This window comes from Somniosus microcephalus, chromosome 1 (assembly GCF_052327205.1).
Source record: "Somniosus microcephalus isolate GS21.2 chromosome 1, FLI_Smic_1.0, whole genome shotgun sequence".
Classification (NCBI taxonomy): Eukaryota; Metazoa; Chordata; class Chondrichthyes; order Squaliformes; family Somniosidae; genus Somniosus; species Somniosus microcephalus.
Genome location: NC_140987.1, coordinates 436,212,650 through 436,231,197, shown reverse-complemented (window position 1 = coordinate 436,231,197; position 18,548 = coordinate 436,212,650). Strand labels below are relative to the sequence as shown.

The window sequence follows — 18,548 nt, the reverse complement described above, 5'->3', positions numbered from 1 at the left end:
CAAGTACAATATGAAGTAAAACTTACCTGAACCTACTCCTGAATTTTGCCGGTTAACCGAGATTTCCGGTTATTTAGGTGCCGGTAAATCGAAAGTTTCCTGTAGCACAAATTGAAGATTGAATCTGGGAACTGTCTGGTGTGTAAGATCCAATGCTGCACCCTATGGTGCACGTGTATATTGAGCCATCATGGACGCATATATGTGCATTATCTCTGCCCAACTACCCATTGTGAAATGACGGAGATTGAGATTTTGGTGATCTGGTGGATAAAGGGTGCGATCCCATGTCCCTACATTGTTATGTAGTGAATTGGCACTTCAAAATGTAGCACTCCGACGCTGGCAGCCATTTGCATATTAAGTCTGTTTTGTATTTAAATTCTTCACTTCCCTCCATTCTCACTGTTAAAGTTAATGATGCGTAAATCTCTAAATTCTAGCTGGCAGCTAGCTCCAAAGCTCAAAGATAAATTGTTACCATCTCTTTCCCTTCACGCCAGCATTCGTCTTTGTGATGATGTTGAGCAGTTCTCGGGTTTTGAGTCTGTCTTCACTTTTCTTGCTTACCGAGGAACAAGAACATAAAGGCAACATTGTAAATTGTTAATAACAACAGAAAATGCTGGAAAAACTCAGCAGGCCAGGGCAACATCCGTGGAGAGAGAAATAGAGTCAACGTTTCGGGTCGAAACCCTTCGTCAGGACTGAGAAAAAACACAGGAAATGAAACAGATTAAAAGGCCAGTTTGGGGGCTGGGAAATGGGGATGAAAGAACAAAAGAGAAGTGAAGAGACATTAAGAGGTATTCAAAACCAGACGAGATGGTGATAGGACTAGTGGAGAGAGAGATTTTTTTTATCCACACCTTTGTTTTGTGTCCTTCCCCCTTTTTTTCTCTCCCACATGGCAGCTGTCTCTCACTCTGCCAGCGCATTTCACACCTCATCTAGAGCCGTCTTTTGTCTCTTTACTAGTCCTCCCCACCCCCCCCTCGATTCTTGGCCGGTGGATGCCTGGGGTGAGTGCTAGAATACAGGTTCACCAGATGAAACATTGTGGGCTGGAATCCTGACCACGACCTGGTCATAAACTGGCTTTGATGTAGGTTGGGTGGTCATCCTTTCAGGGGGGGGTGGTGTGTAAAAGAAAGACTTGCATTTATATAGCACCTTTCACAATCTCAAGATGTCCCAAAGCGCTTTGCAGACAATTAAGTCACTGTTGTCATATAGGAAGCACGGCAGCCAATTAGCACGCAGCAAGGTCCCACAAACAGCAATGTGATAATGACGCCCTAATCTGTTTTAGTGATGTTAATTGAGGGATAAATATTGACCAGGACACCGGGGAGAACTTCCCTGCTCCTCTTCAGAATAGTGGCTGTGGGAGCTTTTACTTCCACCTGAGAGCCCAGCGAAGGTGTGGGAGGAGGAGTAAAATGATCAGAGAGGACACTTGAACCGCCCACAGGGCCAAGGGTGGAATTCCAGTGACTGACTGACTTTTCTATTTACAGGATAGAAAGAAAAAATTTGAAAAAGAAAGTGAGAAATACAACTCTGCACTTGAGCGACATCTAGGTCTCTCCTCAAAGAAGAAGGAATCCCAGCTCCAGGAGGTAATGGTCTTGAGTGGTCTTTCAGTGGTGGTGTTCACCTGCCTCCCCCACCCTCTCGCTTTCCTCCTACTGTTAGAGAAAGCATCACATGGAGAAAAAAATAATCCAGCAAGAAGGGGACATTGTGTACCAATGTCCAGATGTACTGAATGTAAATCTTTTGTGCGTTGCTTGCATCATATCTGCAACAGAAAATGTATCTTGTGTTTTGTTCCCCTCCTTTTTACCAAACTTTTATAACAGCTGCAAGATCTTATCTCTGTCACCACCCCCCCCCCCCCCCGCCACCGTACCCTACAAAATATTGAATACGTGAAGTTGTCTGTGCAGTGTCTGCTGCGTAATGCACGAGAATGGCGTAGGTGGAGATCAGAAACTCCTTTGAAAGTGGACACGCACTCATTCTACTATTCCATGGGGCAATAACTCCTGAACAGACCCAGAAGTACACAGCCAGACAGACGACCACTCCAGGACAGATGATGAATGATTTGTCTAGGAGTTGAATCTACAGATAAAAGCATGACATTTGATTTTTAATTGTTTTACCAAACTGCTTTAATTTCTGTTGTTATTTGCTTTAATTGCAATATGTTTAAAACCACTTAAATTGGCTCTGAAATGATTATATATTGCTATCTCTCTTACCGCTTGCGATGGAGCTCTTTGATGTGTGTTTTCCTCAGTCTGTTTAGTAGATCTGACAGACCTTCTGTTTTTTACATTCAGGCCGATGTGCAGGTTGAGAAAGAGAGGCAGAACTTCTACGAGGCATCTTTGGAGTATGTGTACAAAATTCAGGAGGTTCATGAGAGAAAGAAGTTTGATGTGGTGGAGCCAGTAAGTTATATCTGGATATTAAAGCTTTGATTCCTGACTGCTGATTGCTGGGATGAATTTCCACAGGCAGTGGCCGCTCTTGGGCACCCTGTTAAAAATGTTCACTTTTCAAGTTTTGTCCTAGACACTGGATGTCAACAAACTACTTGACGGCGGTCGTTACCACAACTAAGCCTGATCCAACCCATAGACGCGACTATTCTGACCGTGCTCTCCGAATAGTAATCTCGGCTGAAACCACTTTCCAGGCCCACCTGTTGCCTAGTTCACTTCAGTGGGTTTGTGATTGTACTGAAGGGATAGAAATTCCTGACCAGTTCGACCTCCATTGTAGGGTTCTTACACATACTTTTCTTGTGACAAAGTAAAGTTACTATTAACAGATCATTTTGACACAAGGAACTGTATTACTTCAATGGAAGTATCTTGTGGTTTTTTTTTTGTACTGTCTCCCATTCCACCCGCTATTCCAGGATCATCATTGAGACCCTAACCCTGAACACACGTCTCTCTCCCATCTCCCCACCCCCTGTCCTCGCTGAACTCATCTTGTCCATGAGACCCCACTTCCTGCTCCCTCGACCCTATTCCCACCAAACTGCTGACCATCCAACTTCCCTTCCTGGCAGCCCCCATGCTAGCTGATATCGTAAATGGTTCCCTCTCCTCAGTAACTGCCCCCACACCCGCCTCTTGAAACCAATGTTCCCGTTAAATTTTTTTTGGGTGCGCGGCCCCTTCAAGGGGCTGCGAGGCTTATTCAAAATGCGCGGTTTTCCCCATAGAAAAGCCGGTGAGCCGGCTGCACAGGAGGTCCAGAGAGCTGCACAGCCACGCAGCTTAATGGGAATATTGGTGGTCACCCCACTCCTCGATTTAAACCCCCCGGCCTTGCAAACTATTGCCCTAGCTCCAACGTCCCTTTCCTCTCGAGTCCTTGAATGTTGCCTTCCAAATCTTTCCCACCACTCCGTTTGGATCTCTTCTGTCACGTTTCCACCCCCGCCAAAGCACTAAAAAGCCCTAACCAAAGCCACAATTGACATACTCTGTGACTGTGACAATGGTGCATTATCTCTCATTGTCCTCGACCTCTCTGCAGCTTTTAACCACACCTTCAATGCCCCTCCTCCGTTGTCCAGCTCTCTGTAAATGCAAATTGTTGGGGTTTTTTTTCTCTTCAGATCCTGGCATTACATAGCTATTCAGCTTTGGACCAGGAGGCATAGATATTGAACTCTTGAGCAGGACTAAAAGAACACTGACTTTTCACACCCGAGTTTGAAATCAGCCCACGCTGATGTTGTGGATGTCTTCAGTCTGTAAGCCAAGGAGTCTTAAGTACCCACTTCATTGTGGGGATGAATCCACAGTACAGAATGGTCCATCATTCCGCACTAGACTGGTGATCTCACTGAGGCCACAGGCTGTCTGTTGTGAGAGATGCTATTGTCACACTGGGGAGGCGACGCTCTTCTGAAACTGGAGCTTCAGGCACATTACTGAGGCCACAGTGGAGGGAGTGTTATTCTATGTCTGATGCATGCTTTAATTGATCCAGCGGTGCTGACAATTGGGTATAGAGTAGAAAAGTGTTCCAGTTCCCAGCATCCTCACCACTCAGCTTTTATGAGCAAAAATAAATTTCCAGTTGCTATCGTGGTTGAATTGGTGATTCTTCAGGAGAGTGGTAAATGGCCATGCAAGATGGAGGAATATCCACCTGGCCTAATAATGAAGGGCAGAATTTTCCCTCATTGATGAGGAAAGTAGGACAATATTCCAGTTTAAAAAAAAAAAAAAAAAAAAAAAAAAAAAAAAAATCACCAGAGCAATCCGAATCTTGAACGCTTTTTTCTTTCACTCTCACCACAGGTGTTGGCATTCCTACATGGTCTACTCACGTTCCATCATTTGACCTTTGAACTGACTCAGGATTTCTTGCCCTATAAACAACAGCTTCAGCTAAGCTTGCAACACGTGAGTTCTGTTGTGATGTATGATCCTGACTGAAAGTTACCAGGCATGTGGAATTTGGGGGTGGAGGGGGTTTAGAAAAGTGTTATAATGATGACCAAAAATCCATTGACCCAGCATCTAAGAAACACTGGATACTGGGATCAACAGAACTGTTGATTACCCTGGACGTTGCATTCTGGAGTACATGAATTCTGTGGAACCTAATTCTTCTCGAGTCTTTTCTATGTACCATACCTCCACCCTTGTGGAGGAAAGTGACTAGTCAGAGTCATAGAGTTATACAGCAGAGAAAGAGGCCCTTTGGCCCATCGTGTCCATACCGGCCATCAAGCCCTGTCTATTCTAATCCCATTTTCCAGCACTTGGCTCGTAGCCTTGTATGCTATGGCGTTTCAAGTGCTCATCTAAATGCTTTTTGAATGTAGTGAGGGTTCCTGCCTCTACCACCCTTTCAGGCAGTGAGTTCCAAATTCCAACCACCCTCTGGGTGAAAAAGTTTTTCCTGAAGTCCCCTCTAAACCTCCTGCCCTATACCTTGAAACTATGCCCCCCTGGTTATTGACCCCTCTACTAAGGGGAAAAGTTCCTTTCTATCTACCCTATCTATGCCCCTCATAATTTTGTACACCTCAATCGGGTCCCCCTTCAGCCTTCTCTGCTCCAAGGAAAACAACCCCAGCCTGTCCAGTCTCTCTTCATAGCTGAAGCGCTCCAGCCCAGGTAACATCCTGGTGAATCTCCTCTGCACCCTCTCCAATGCAATCACATCCTTCCTATAGTGTGGCGACCAGAACTGCACACAGTATTCCGGCTGTGGCCTAACTAGCGTTTTGTGCAGCTCCATCATAACCTCCCTGCTCTTGCCTTCATTTGCCGAGGCATAGAATATAAGTATTCCATATGCCTTTTTAACCACCTTTATCTACCTGTCCTGCTGCCTTCAGGGATCTATGTACATGCACACCAAGGTCCCTCTGATCCTCTGTCCTTCCTAGGATCCTACCATTCATTGTGTATTCCCTTGCCTTGTTAGTCCTCCCAAAATGCATCACCTCACACTTTTCAGGGTTAAATTCCAATTGCCACTGTTCTGACCAACCCGTCTATATCGTCCTGCAGACTGAGGCTTCATGTGAGCTGAATTTCCTCAGAAGAACTGGTTTGTTGAATGTCGAGTAGCAGAGGGTTGTATTGACTGCACAAAGGTTGAATGACTCATTTTTGTGTCAAAAGATAACAAGTCTAGTGATTTTATTCTCTGAATAAAGGCATTTGATGGCAAAGGGTTTTATTCACTGAGTTGTTGGTGAGATTACAGGATTTAATTGATTCTGAAAATCAATCGCTTTTAAATAATCACCTGTCATTTTAATTCTCTGCTCCACTCCCACTCTGACACCTCTGTCCTTGGCCTCCTACACGGGTCCAATGAAACTCAACGTAAGGAGGAACATCACTTCATCTTCCTATTCGGCACTTTACAGCCTTCCGGACTCGACAGAGTTCAACAATTTCAGATCTTAAACTCTGCCCCCAGTTTTTTTTGGACGGCAGCTGTTGCTGATGACTGATATTCCCATTTACACTTCCTCTAGACCCCTTTACTGGTCCCATTGCCATCTCCTTTCGCCTTGTACCATCATCCCTTTTGTCATTTAATCTCTCCTGCCTTCCACCCTATCACAGACCTTCCCTTTTGTTCTGTCCTCCCCTCCCCCTTTCCCTGCCCCTGTACTTAAAACCTGTTCCATCTCCAACTTTTTCCAGTTCTGACAAAAGATCAACTTGAAACATTAACTCTCTTTCTTGCTCCATGGATGCTGGCTGACCGTCTGAGTATTTCTGGCATTTTCTGTTTTTATTTCAGATTTCCAGCATCCGTGGTATTTTGCTTTTGATTTTAAATAATTGTTTAATTTTGCAAATTAGATGTTTTCTATTCTGCAGGTCTCAATTCGATTGAAAACAAGGCACTTTTTTTTTTTATTCGTTCATGGGATGTGGGTGTCGTTGGCAAGGCCAACATTTATTGCCCATCCCTATTGTCCCTTGAGAAGGTGGTGGTGAACTGCCGCCTTGAACCGCTGCAGTCCATGTGGTGAAGGTCCTCCCACAGTGCTGTTAGGGAGGGAGTCCCAGGATTTTGACCCAGCGACGATGAAGGATCGGCGATATACTTCTAAGTCAGGGTGGTGTGTGACTTGGAGGTGGTGTTCCCATGCACCTGCTGCCCTTGTCATAGTCATAGAGTCATAACGGCACAGAAGGAGGCCATTTGGCCCATCGAGTCCGTGCCGGCTCTCTGTAGAACAATCCAGTCAGTTCCATTCCCCCGCTCTATCCCTGTAGCCCTGCAAGTTTATTTCCCTCAAGAGCCTATCCAGTCTCCCCTTGAAAACATTGAGTGTCTCTGCTTCCACCACTTCAGTCGGCAGCAAGTTCCAGGTCCTCACCACTCGCTGCGTAAAAAGGTTTTTCCTCACGTCCCCCCTGTATCTCTTGCCCAAAACCTTAAATCTGTATCCCCTAGTCCTTTTACCATCAACTAGTGGGAACAGCCTTTCCCCGTCTAGCCTATCCAAACCCGTCACAATCTTGTACACCTCTATCGAATCACCCCCAACCTCCTTTGCTCTAATGAAAACAAATCCAGCTTCTCCAACCTGTCCTTGTAGCTAAGATCCCCCATCCCCAGAACCATTCTGATAAATCTCCTCTGCACCCTCTCAAGGGCCTTCACATCCCTCCTAAAGTGTGGTGACCAGAGCTGGATGCAATACTCCAGTTGTGGCCTAACCAGCACTTTATAAAGGTTCAGCAAAGCTTCTCTACTTTTGTACTCAATAACTCTATTTATGAAGCCCAAGATCCCATATGCTTTGTTAACCACTCTCTCAATATGTCCTGCCACCTTCAGGGACCTATGCACATTAACTCCCAGGTCCCTCTGTCCATGCACACACTTTGTAAAACTGTGCCATTAAGTGTATATTGCCTCTCCCTGATCCTTCTGCCAAAATGCATCACCTCACACTTCACTATATTAAATTCCATCTGCCACTTGTCTGCCCATTCTGCTAGCCTTTCTATGTCCTGTTGCAGTCGATTGGTATCATCACTGTTTGCAACACCCCCAAGTTTGGTGTCATCGGCAAATTTAGAAATTCTACTCTGTATATTCCAATATCCAGGTCATTTATTTATATATATATCAAAAAAAGCAGTGGCCCCAGCACTGACCCTTAGGGAACACCACTGTCTACCATCCTCCAGTCTGAAAAACAACCATTTACCACAACTTGTTGTTTTCTGTCCTTAAGCCAATTCCTTATCCAAGCTGCCACTGACCCACCTATTCCATGAGCCTCAATTTTGTTAACCAGCCTTCTATGTGGTACTTTGTCAAACGCCTTCCGAAAATCCATGCAGACAACACCCATTGCATTCCCTTCATCAATCCTCTCTGTTGCTTCATCAAAAAATTCAATTAGATTAGTCAAACACGATCTGCCTTTTACAAATCCGTGTTGGTTCTCCTTAATTAGCTTAAACCTCTCCAGTGCCTGTTAATTTTTTCCTTGATTATTGTTTCTAAAACTTTACCCACCACTGATGTTAAACTGACCGGCCTATAGTTACTAGGATTGTCCTTACACCCTTCTTGAACAATGGTGTCGCATTTGCCACTTTCCAACCCTCGGGCACCTCCCCCGCATCTAGGGAAGATTGGAAAATTATGGCAAGCCCTTCCACTATCTCCTCCCCCAATTCCCTTAGCAATCTGGGATGCAAGCCACCTGGACCAGGTGACTTGTCCACTCTAAGCATACCCAGCCTTTCTAGTACATCCTGTCGATCAATTTTCATCCCTTCCATTGCTTCTACCTTTTCCACTTCGACCGGTATTTTGTCATCATCCACCTCCTCAGTAAACACCGATACAAAGTACTCGAGTATTCTAGCCTTGCCCTGCGTCTCTAAGCATATATCACCTTCTTTGTCTCTAATAGGCCCCACCCCACCTCTTACTACCCGCTTACTGTTTACATGCCGGTAGATTTTTGGGTGCCTTTTAATGTTAACCACCATTTCTACTCTCATATTCTCTTTGCCAATCTTCACATCCCCTCTCAACTTATTGTATTTGGCCTGGTTCCCCCTTGAAGCATTCACCTGACATGCATCATACACCCTCTCTTTTTGTTTCATCATCTTCTTTATCTCCCTCGTCATCCAAGGAGCCCTTGCTTTGGTTCCCTTACCCTTCCCTCTTGTTGGAATGTACCTAGCCTGTACTTGGAACATCTCCTCCTTAAAGATCACCCATTGTTCCATTACAGTTTTCCCTGTCAGTCTTTGGTTCCATTTTACCCTGACTAGATTCTTTCGCATCCCATTGAAGTTAGCCCTATTCCAGTTTAGAAGTTCCACTCTAGATTGTTCCTTGCTCCTCTCCATTGCTAATCTAAATCTTATGATACGATGATCGCTTGTACCCAAGTGTTCTCCCACAGACACTTGGTCGACCTGGCCCACCTCTTTCCCCAGCACCAGATCCAGCAATGCCTCCTTCCTAGTTGGGCCAAGAACATATTGGTCAAGGAAATTCTCTTGAACTCATTTCAGAAATTCCTCATCCTCCTTTCCCTTTACCTTAGCATTATCCCAATCAATATTTGGGTAATTAAAGTCCCCCAATATTACCACTCTATAGCTCTTGCATATCTCTGCGATTTCCCTGCAGATTTGCTCCTCTACCTCCCTCTCACTATTTGGAGGCCTATAGAATATCCCCAATAGCATGACCATACCCTTTTTGCTCCTCAACTCTAACCAAATGGATTTTGTCCTTGTTCTCTCAAGAACATCTTGCCTTTCCAACATTACAATGTCTTCCTTAATCAGCACTGTCACCCCACCTTCCTTTTTTCCTTCCCTATCTTTTCTGAACACCTTGTATCCTTGAATATTAAGTGCCCAGTCCTCACTGTTTTTAAGCCACCTTTCTCGTTATTGCCACATCATATTGCCACGCGGATAATTGTGCTTGTAGCTCACCAACCTTATTCACCACACTTTGTGTGTTTACGTACATGCATTCTAAACCCACTTGATTTTTTCGTAGTCTTTCTTAGTCTGCTCCTATTTAATATGGTACTACTTCCGCCTCTTGGTACTATCCAACACAATCACTCTTTTATGCACTTTATTCCTCTTTTCTACTCCTATATGCTTGACCTCCTAGGTGGTAGAGTTCGCGGGTTTGGGAGGTGCTGTCGAAGAAGCCTTGGCAAGTTGCTGCAGTGCATCTTTTAGATGATACACACTGCAGCCACGGTGCACCAGTGGTGGAGGGAGTGAATGTTTAAGGTGGTGGATAGGGTGCCAATCAAACGGTCTGCATAAGTGTTGTTGCAGCTGCACTCATCCAGGCAAGTGGAGAGTATTCCATCACACTCCTTACTTGTGCCTTGTAGATGGTGGAAAGGCTTTAGGGAGTTGGGAGTTGCGACACTCGCCGCAGAATACTCAGACTCTGACCTGCTCTTGTAGCCACAGTATTTATGTGGCTAGCCCAGTTAAGTTTCTGTTATTAATCCATTTTGGAAGATGTTAATCGCTAGGATTTCTCAATTAAGCATGAAAGACATCGGGAGTTTCCCAAACTAGTTGGTTTTCTGTCATAATGACAAGCAAAAAAACCTGTCAAAACTGGGTTGTGTGTGGGATTGCCAACTTCACTAATTGTTGCCCGCTTCTCAGAATCACAGAAACCCCACAGTGCAGATAGAGGCCATTTCGGCCCATCAAGCCTGCACCGACACATATCCCACCCGATCCCCGTAACCCCTACGCCAACACATATCCCACCCTATCCCCGTAACCCCACGTATTTAATCCCCCTAACACTAAGGGTCAATTTATCACAGCCAATCATCCTAACCCGCACATCTTTGGACTGTGGGAGGAAACCGGAGCACCCGGAGGAAACCCACGCAAACACGGGGAGAATGTCTGTGCGGAGTTTGCACAGTCACCCGAGGCCGGATTCGAACCCGGGTCCCTGGCGCTGTGAGGCAACAGTGCTAACCACTATGCCACCGTGCTGCCCTTCTGACTCTAACTCTGCCCCAATACCACTGAAAAAACCTTTACCCAGGCTTTTGTCTGCAGACTCGATTTCTGCAATGCCCTACTCTCTCTAACTCCCAGTAACTCCCTCCCTAAACTCCTCTCCGCTCATCCACTTCTTTCTCCACCTTTCAAAAACCAGAAACTCATCTTTTTTGACCAGGCATGCCTGTTCCTTCTTTATACTTTATTTTTCTGTACCCTCTGTGAAGCACCTTGGTATGCTTTTTCCATGAGAAAGACACTACAGGAAATTTTCGATTAACCGGCCCCTAAATAACCGGAAATGTTGGTTAACCAGCAAAATTACCTTGCTCCATGTGTTGCTGTGCAAGGGTGTGGCTGCAGCTGTTGCTAAGCTACAGAGACGCTTGCAACTTGTGGCCATTGTTTGAGCCTAAGCAATAGGGTTTGTTGCTTTATACGGCGCTCTCAGCTCCGTATCTTTTACTAAAGCGTTCGGTTATCCGGAATTTTTGATGAACCGGCACCACATCGGTCCCGTCCGTGCCAGATAAAAGAAAGTTTCCTGTAAATGCCAGTTGTTGTTTGAATTGAATCTAGTCAATAAAAAGCTCTGCGTAAATTTATTAAACGTTACCCTTTTTGGACAGATGATTCACCACTGGACAATGTCTGATAATTTTTTTTTTAAATGGTGGTTGTGTACAGATGATGCAAACAATAATCCCACAGCCGTGGGAAATTAAATTGAGGGCCACTTCATAAAATCTGCGTCACTGCACCTTGTCCTGCAGTGTACATCACGTCCCCTTCACTGTAGACTTTCTTGGCCAATATAGTGGGTGGAATACATGGGCCTTTGGAGACCACGTTTCCTGGTTATTTCAGAAATGTCGCCTATTCAAAAGGCACCTCGATATGCGGCAGTGGCCAACGCGGTAGAGTTTAGCAGATTCTGAAATGGTGTTGGCTGTTTTCACAGACGAGGAATCATTTCATGGGCACTCGAGAGGAGATGGAGGATCTCATGAAAAGAATGAAAGAAGCTCCACAAACTTGCAAGCTACCGGGACAGCCCACCATCGAAGGCTACCTCTACTCTCAGGAGAAACGTAAGGGCTCCAGATCCATTCCGCTTTTGTTCTTTTTCTGTACTGTACTGGTCAGGTCACTGCCGAGGCTGGTTTCCCGAAATTAGTTGCTCAGACTCTCCCTGTCCAATTTTCAGGAATTTGATCCTGAGGGGTGAACAACGGTGTGGAGCTGATGATCTGTCTTTTAACAGGTTTTAGTGAATATGTATTTAGCCGAGTGTAAGCCTTTGCTGCATGTGTTGGTGACATCTTGTGCCTTGACATCAGTATTACAGCTGTTTGTTTATTGCTGCAACTCATTCCACATGGATTCAAGCTGCAACTTCACCCTTCCTGTTATTCCAGCATTTTGCGCTTTATTTATGTTTCTTATTGGCCGGATATCCAACTTGCCCATTAGACTTGTAGCAGAGATGTATCGCCAGGTTCCAACACAGCTTTCCACATCCACGGTCATTCTGGGTTCACTTAACCCCTTCAGTGACCTGATTATTTGCTGCCAACACTGTGGTGGCAGCAGGCACTGGGGGGAGGATTTATTCTCACAGAACATCATCCAATAAGGGTTTCATTCAAAATTCAAGGCTCTGAGTGAGAGTTCCTGATCTTAGCATGACCCTCTTGGGTAGGGGTGGAGCAGATTCTTTCACATTTGGGGGGGGGGGGGCGGGGGTGGAAGAGGGACGGGGCCGAGATGGTGACGGAAGGACAGTTCAGCCAACATGTCTCTTGGCGCTCTCTGAGCGGCAGTACAAGAGCAGCATTGGTGGAAACCTGAGAAGCAGCCTGTCTGCTAGGCCTTGTTGGCTAGGGAACATCATGTGGTACAGAGATGACCAGACGGATAGCCGGTTGTGCAGGATTTTCATCTATTTTTTTTTTTAACTCTCCCCCAGGGGCTCTGGGATTCTCCTGGGTGAAATACTACTGCAAATATGTGAAAGATACGAAAATTCTAAGCATGATCCCCTGTGATCCAAAACCTGGGATGAAGCAAGTGAGTATCCTATTAATGTAGAGCCCAGAACTATGTGTTGGAGTTACTGGATAATGGATGTGTGCATGATTCACCCTGGAACAGAGATTTGAAATGGTGGACAATGCTGGAACTGCTTTGATGAATCTGTTCAAGATCAGCTAGTGTTTCAAGTGTGAGAAATTCTCACCCAAATTATTTACCTCTTGCCCTCTCTTTAGAAAGCTGCTTGGCGTTTTCAGCATGTACTGATTTTTACTTTGGATATGCAACACCTTACAGTTTTCTTTTAATCTCTGGTCATCCTTGTTTTCAAATCCCTCCATGGCCTCGCCCTTCCCGATCTCTGTAATCTCCTCCAGCCCCACAACCCCCCGAGATATCTGCGCTCCTCTAATTCTGCCCTCCTGAGCATCCCTGATTATAATCACTCAACCATTGGTGGCCGTGCCTTCTGTTGCCTAGGCCCGAAGCTCTGGAATTCCCTGCCTGAACCTCTCCGCCTCACTACCTCTCTTTCCTCCTTTAAGATGCTCCTTAAAACCTACCTCTTTGATCAAGCTTTTGGTCACCTGCCCTAATTTCTCTTTATGTGGCTTTGTGTCAGATTTTTTGTCTTGTAATACTCCTGTGAAGCACCTTGGGATGTTTTACTACGTTAAAGGCGCCATATAAATACAGGTGGTTGTTAGAGACTGGAGTTTGCCGATATGCAACCTGTCACCGTGCTCCTAAAGCTGTTCTTTCTGTGAAGCTCTTGGGGACATTTCAACAATGTAGTGAGGTGTTCTATAAATGCAACTATTATTAATTTTGACTTTGAATCACGAATGGCACGGACTGAGCTGAGCCTGTAGCGTGCAATTGCTGCTTTTGTTTTTGTCCTCTGTCCTTTTTTTGGTTTCCACAGATGAGAGGACAGGTGGATGAACAGGTGTTGTTATGCCTATATTACTCTGATGCTGGCCACTGCAAGCAGCTTGTGCGCGCCCTCTTTTTTTAATGTGTTTCTCTCTCTCTGGCTCTCCTGCTCCATTGTCTCTTGATTTGGGTACGTCCCTCACAAGAGCACAGATCAGAATGGCAGTTATGGGTGCAAATCTATGCATCGTTCCTCCGTTTCAGTTGAAACTCTTCCTTTAACCTAGAATTTGTGGTGCGAAATGCTAATTTAAATTGATTGAGGGAAGAGGGATAAACATTGGAACTCTAAGTTGTATGCTGTTAGTCCGCAGGATAGCACACAGGCAAAGGATTTTGGGGTCAAATCAGTGATTGGCACAATGTGTGCTAGCAGTAAATAAGGCAAGTAGAATCTTAGATTAGAAGACAAATCACGAGATGTAATGCCAAGTCTGTACATCTCCATCTGGAGCACTGTTGTGTAGTTCTGGCCACCCTATCACAGAAAGGAGATTTTGGCACTGGGAAATGTGCAGCAAAGGGTTATCGGCTTGATATCTCCCATTGAAAACGAGCTACAAGGAGAGATTAAGGAAGCTGCATTTGCTTGCATTAGAAAAGGTAAGACTGAGAGGGATTTTGCCGAGGTCGTCAAGACCCTTGAGGGTATGGATAAGCTGAGCCCTAGAAAACGGCTTACCGTGGCCCCAAGAACAACTAAGAGGGGACATGAGACAAAAGAGGGAAGGTGAATGGGGCCAATCAGCTCTACCTGTTTCACAGGAAGGCCAGTCACCGCTTGAAATGGATGACCCAGGGAGGTGGTCAAGACTGTGTGCAAACAGCAGCTTGAAGGAGTTGGACCGGCATTTGGCGATAGTCAATTGAGAGATATGCAGGGGGAGAAATTGGGTGGAGCCGCAAACGGGGCGCCAAGCTCGCCTGGGCGCCGGATTTAGTGCAGCGTTTGGAGCAGTAGCGACCGCCGGAAATTCAGCTTGAGCGCCCCAAGAGGGACACGGGGCGAGGCTCGAGGCGCTCCGCGTCCCTCTTAGGGCGCTGAAACTGAATATCGCAGCGCAACGTGCCGCAGTGCCACATGCTGCGGCACGGCACGCTGCGGTACTGCAGGCCTTCCTCCCATTCTTAAGGGGAAGGGGCCTGCACCAGCGCGATGAGCGATCGCGAGTGCCGGCAAAAGAGCCCGGCACCGAGGAGAAGTGCCGGGCTCTCGGAAAACAGCCGGCAATGCCGCGGGGGGCGATCAGGACGCTGGGGACGGAGGTGCTGGCAGGCGGCCGCCGGAAAAAACGGCCGCCCTGCACCTCCACCTTAATTTGCGCCACTGCCGCCACAGGAAGGCCCCGTGAACCGGGTGCCATTTGCGAACGGCGCTACAGAGGCGGTCGCTGCCAGATATCGAGATCGGGGCGGTAGCGGGGCGCTGCGCACACCGTGACGTCATCGGAGGCGGCGCAGCGCAACAGGTTAACGCCGCCATTAGCGCCCCAGCTAAATATCACAGGAGGCGCAGCCAGTGGCGCTAAAGCCACTGAGTGCCCTCTTTAGGCGCTAACTGGTGGCACAGCCCACCGAATTTCTAGGCCGCAGTCTTCTGTTTCTGACCTCTGGGGCTGATCAGATAGACTGAAATGGCCTTTTCTGGTCCTGTACATTCCTTTACTCTGTTAATATTTTTGCTGCAAGCGGAGATTCTGTTGCGGATTGACAACACATCCTGTGGCAAAGACGAGGATCAGTAACTTGTGCAGCGTTTGCTCCAAAGGAATTCGGTTCAAAAATGCCAACCTTTCCGGCTTGTGGTCACAGACAAAACTTGGCCAGACAGGCAGGAGCGTCTGGGAAAGGTTCACATCAGGCTGGAGAGAAGTGGCTGATGGGAATCACCTACAGATGGAAATGGTTCTTTAGAATCATAGAATCGTTACAGCGTGGAAGGAGGCCATTCTCCTTGACCAATGCTGCCACGCCACCTCCTATTGTTCCTTCCCTATCTTTCCTGAACACCTTATATCCAGGAACATTTGATACCCAATCCTGCCCTTTTTGAGCCAGGTCTCCGTTATCACCACGACATCATATTCCCATGTGGCCATTTGCGCCTGCAGCTCACTCACCTTGTTTACTATGCTTGGTGCGTTCACATACATACCCTGTAAACCCATCTTAGACCATCCTGTATAACAACAGAAAATGCTGGAAAAACTCAGCAGGCCAGGCAACATCCGTGGAGAGAGAAATAGAGTCAACGTTTCAGGTGGAAACCCTTCGTCAGGACTGAAGAAACACAGGAAATGGAACAGATTAAAAGGCCAGTTTGGGGGCTGGGAAATGGGGATGAGAGAACAAAAGAGAAGTGAAGAGACGTTGGCCTAGAAATTCAGTAAGGCGCTGCAAGCTTTGCGCCCAGTTACCGCCTAAAGAGGGCTTCTGCGCCAGTGGAGGAGGTTGCGCTGATATTGAGCGCGGCGGTAGCTGGTAGCGCTGCGCCGGCACCGATGACGTCATCGGTGTGCGCAGTGCCCCGTTTCCGCCCCGATGCCGGCCCGACGCCCATATTCAGTTGTCGCCGCCGCCTCCGTGGCGGCCGCTACTAACATCCGGAGACCAGGGCCTTACTGCAGCCTTAGTGGGGCGCATAAAGGTGGAGGTGCAGCCGGCCGCTTTTTCGGCGGCCGCCTGCCCGCACCTCCTTCCCCGGCCTCCTCCACCACCCCCCCCCCCGCGGCATTGCCGGCTGCTTTCCGCGAGCCCGGCACTTCTCCGTGGTGCCGGGCTCATTTGCCGGCACAATCCAGCGGCGATCTTCCCGTTGCAGGCACCTCCACCTTAGGAGAAGGAGGAGGCCTGCAGTACCGCAGCCTGCCGCACCGCATCGGGTTGCGCAGCAGCACCTAGAGCGCTGAAATTCAGTTTCAGCGCCCCAAGCGGGGGTGGGCACACCCTGGAATAGCGCCCGGTTCCGACTTGGGGCGCAAAAAGTGAATATCTGACGGTCGCAAATGGCTCCGCGCCCAGCGCTAACTTTTGGGCGCTAGCCAGCTGGCGGGGCCATAGTGAATTTCTAGGCCGTTGACTCTGTTTCTCTCTCCACGGACGTTGCCTAGCCTGCTGAGTTTTTCCAGCAGTTTCTGTTGTTATTTCAGATTTCCAGCATCCGCAGTATTTTGCTATCGTATTAGACCATCCTGTGTTCTCTCTTAGTCTGACCCCATCTAATACCTTTACTATTTCTTGCTTTAGTGCTAACTGTCTCTCCCAATCCTTTGTGCCCTTTGTTTCTCCTTTCTAATGCTACATCCCGGTGCCCATCCCCCTGCCAACTTAAGAGTGGAAGCCAAGCACTTTCCCTCAGTGAGAGGGGGGAAAAAACAACACTAAAGGAACAAACCGATTAAAACAGTGTGTTCCACAATCTAACAATCTTCCACTTGCGATCTGGACACTGTCTATTAGTATCTTCAACCATTACCTCACTAGACAACATGAGAAGGAACAGTGTTGAATCTCAGCTTTGACAACATCCTATAACTATAACTGGAAGCCCAGCGACACATGGAGCATCGGGTCTGCTGAGAGCCACACGTCAAATGGAGATGAGGCAGAAGTGTCCCCAAAGCTGCACTATGGGCACCACTAATCTACAGGTGACACACAACAAATGAGATCTCTCTTCCCTCTGGCGGCTGGAGTCACTTTGAGCCTCAGTTATATTTGTGGTTCAGTTAACAGATGACCCTGTATAAAACACTGGTTCGACCTCAACTGGAGTATTGTGTCCAATTCTGGGCACCGCACTTTAGGAAGGATGTGAAGGCCTTAGAGAGGGTGCAGAAAAGATTTAAGAGAATGGTTCCAGGGATGAGGGACTTCAGTTGCGTGGATAGACTGGAGAAGCTGGGGTTGTTCTCCTTAGAGCAGAGAAGATTTAGAGGAGATTTGTTCAAAATCATGAGGGGTCTGGACAGAGTAGATAGAGAGAAACTGTTCCCATTGGCGGAAGGGTCGAGAACCAGAGGGCACAGATTTAAGGTGATTGGCAGAAGAACCAAAGGCGACATGAGGAAAAACTTTTTTACTCAGCGAGTGGTTAGGATCTGGAATGCGCTGCCTGAAGGGGTGGTGGAAGCAGATTCAATCGTGGCTTTGACAAGGGAGTTGGATAAGTATCTGCAGGGAAACATTTTGCAGGGCTACGGGGAAAGGGTGGGGGTGTGGGAATAGCTGAAGTGCTCTTGCAGAGAGCCGGCACGGGCTGAATGGCCACCTTCCGAGCTGTAACCATTCTGATTCTATGATAACTGCCCTCCGTGGCACACCTGAAAGCATCAGCTTTAAATGTGAGTAACTGCCCACGTCCCATCACCCCTGTGCTCGCTGACCTACATTGGCTCCTGGCCCACCAAAACCTCTTTTTTTTTTGTGTGAAAATAAAACCCCTCATTCGTGTGTTCAATCCCTCCACGGCCTCACCACTCCCTATCTCTGTAACCTCCTCCAGTCCGACAACCCTCTGAGATCGCAACGTTCCTCCAATTCTGGCCTGTTGTGAATCCCCAATTTCCAACACTCCACCATTGGTGGCCGTGCCTTCAGCTACCTCGGCCTTACGCCCCCTAAATCCCACCCCCCCTCTTTAAGACCCTCCATAAAATCTATCACTTTGACCAAGCTTTTGGTCACCTGTCTTAATGTCTCCATCTTTGGCTCAGTGTTAATTTTTGTCTAATTCCACTCCTGTGAAGCGCCTTGGGAGGTTTGACTGTGTTACAGGCGCTGTACGTGTGCCAGTGTGACTGTGTTACAGGCGCTGTACGTGTGACTGTGTTACAGGCGCTGTACGTGTGACTGTTACAGGCGCTGTACGTGTGACTGTGTTACAGGCGCTGTACGTGTGACTGTGTTACAGGCGCTGTACGTGTGACTGTGTTACAGGCGCTGTACGTGTGACTGTGTTACAGGCGCTGTACGTGTGCCAGTGTGACTGTGTTACAGGCGCTGTGCGTGTGCCAGTTG

The 18,548-nt window shown here is 47.3% G+C and overlaps 1 protein-coding gene across 4 annotated transcripts in view; it reads left to right on the top strand.

Moving 5' to 3' along the window:
- ophn1 (oligophrenin 1) overlaps nt 1-18,548 on the top strand; it is a 254,404-nt gene that overhangs the window by 116,047 nt on the left and 119,809 nt on the right. For all 4 annotated transcript variants that reach the window (XM_086000871.1, XM_086000881.1, XM_086000862.1 and 1 more), the window contains 5 exons: nt 1,521-1,622; nt 2,352-2,462; nt 4,338-4,442; nt 11,521-11,650; nt 12,529-12,629. In XM_086000871.1, the coding sequence (XP_085856997.1) occupies nt 1,521-1,622; nt 2,352-2,462; nt 4,338-4,442; nt 11,521-11,650; nt 12,529-12,629 (549 nt within the window). The remainder of the gene's footprint in view (nt 1-1,520; nt 1,623-2,351; nt 2,463-4,337; nt 4,443-11,520; nt 11,651-12,528; nt 12,630-18,548) is intronic.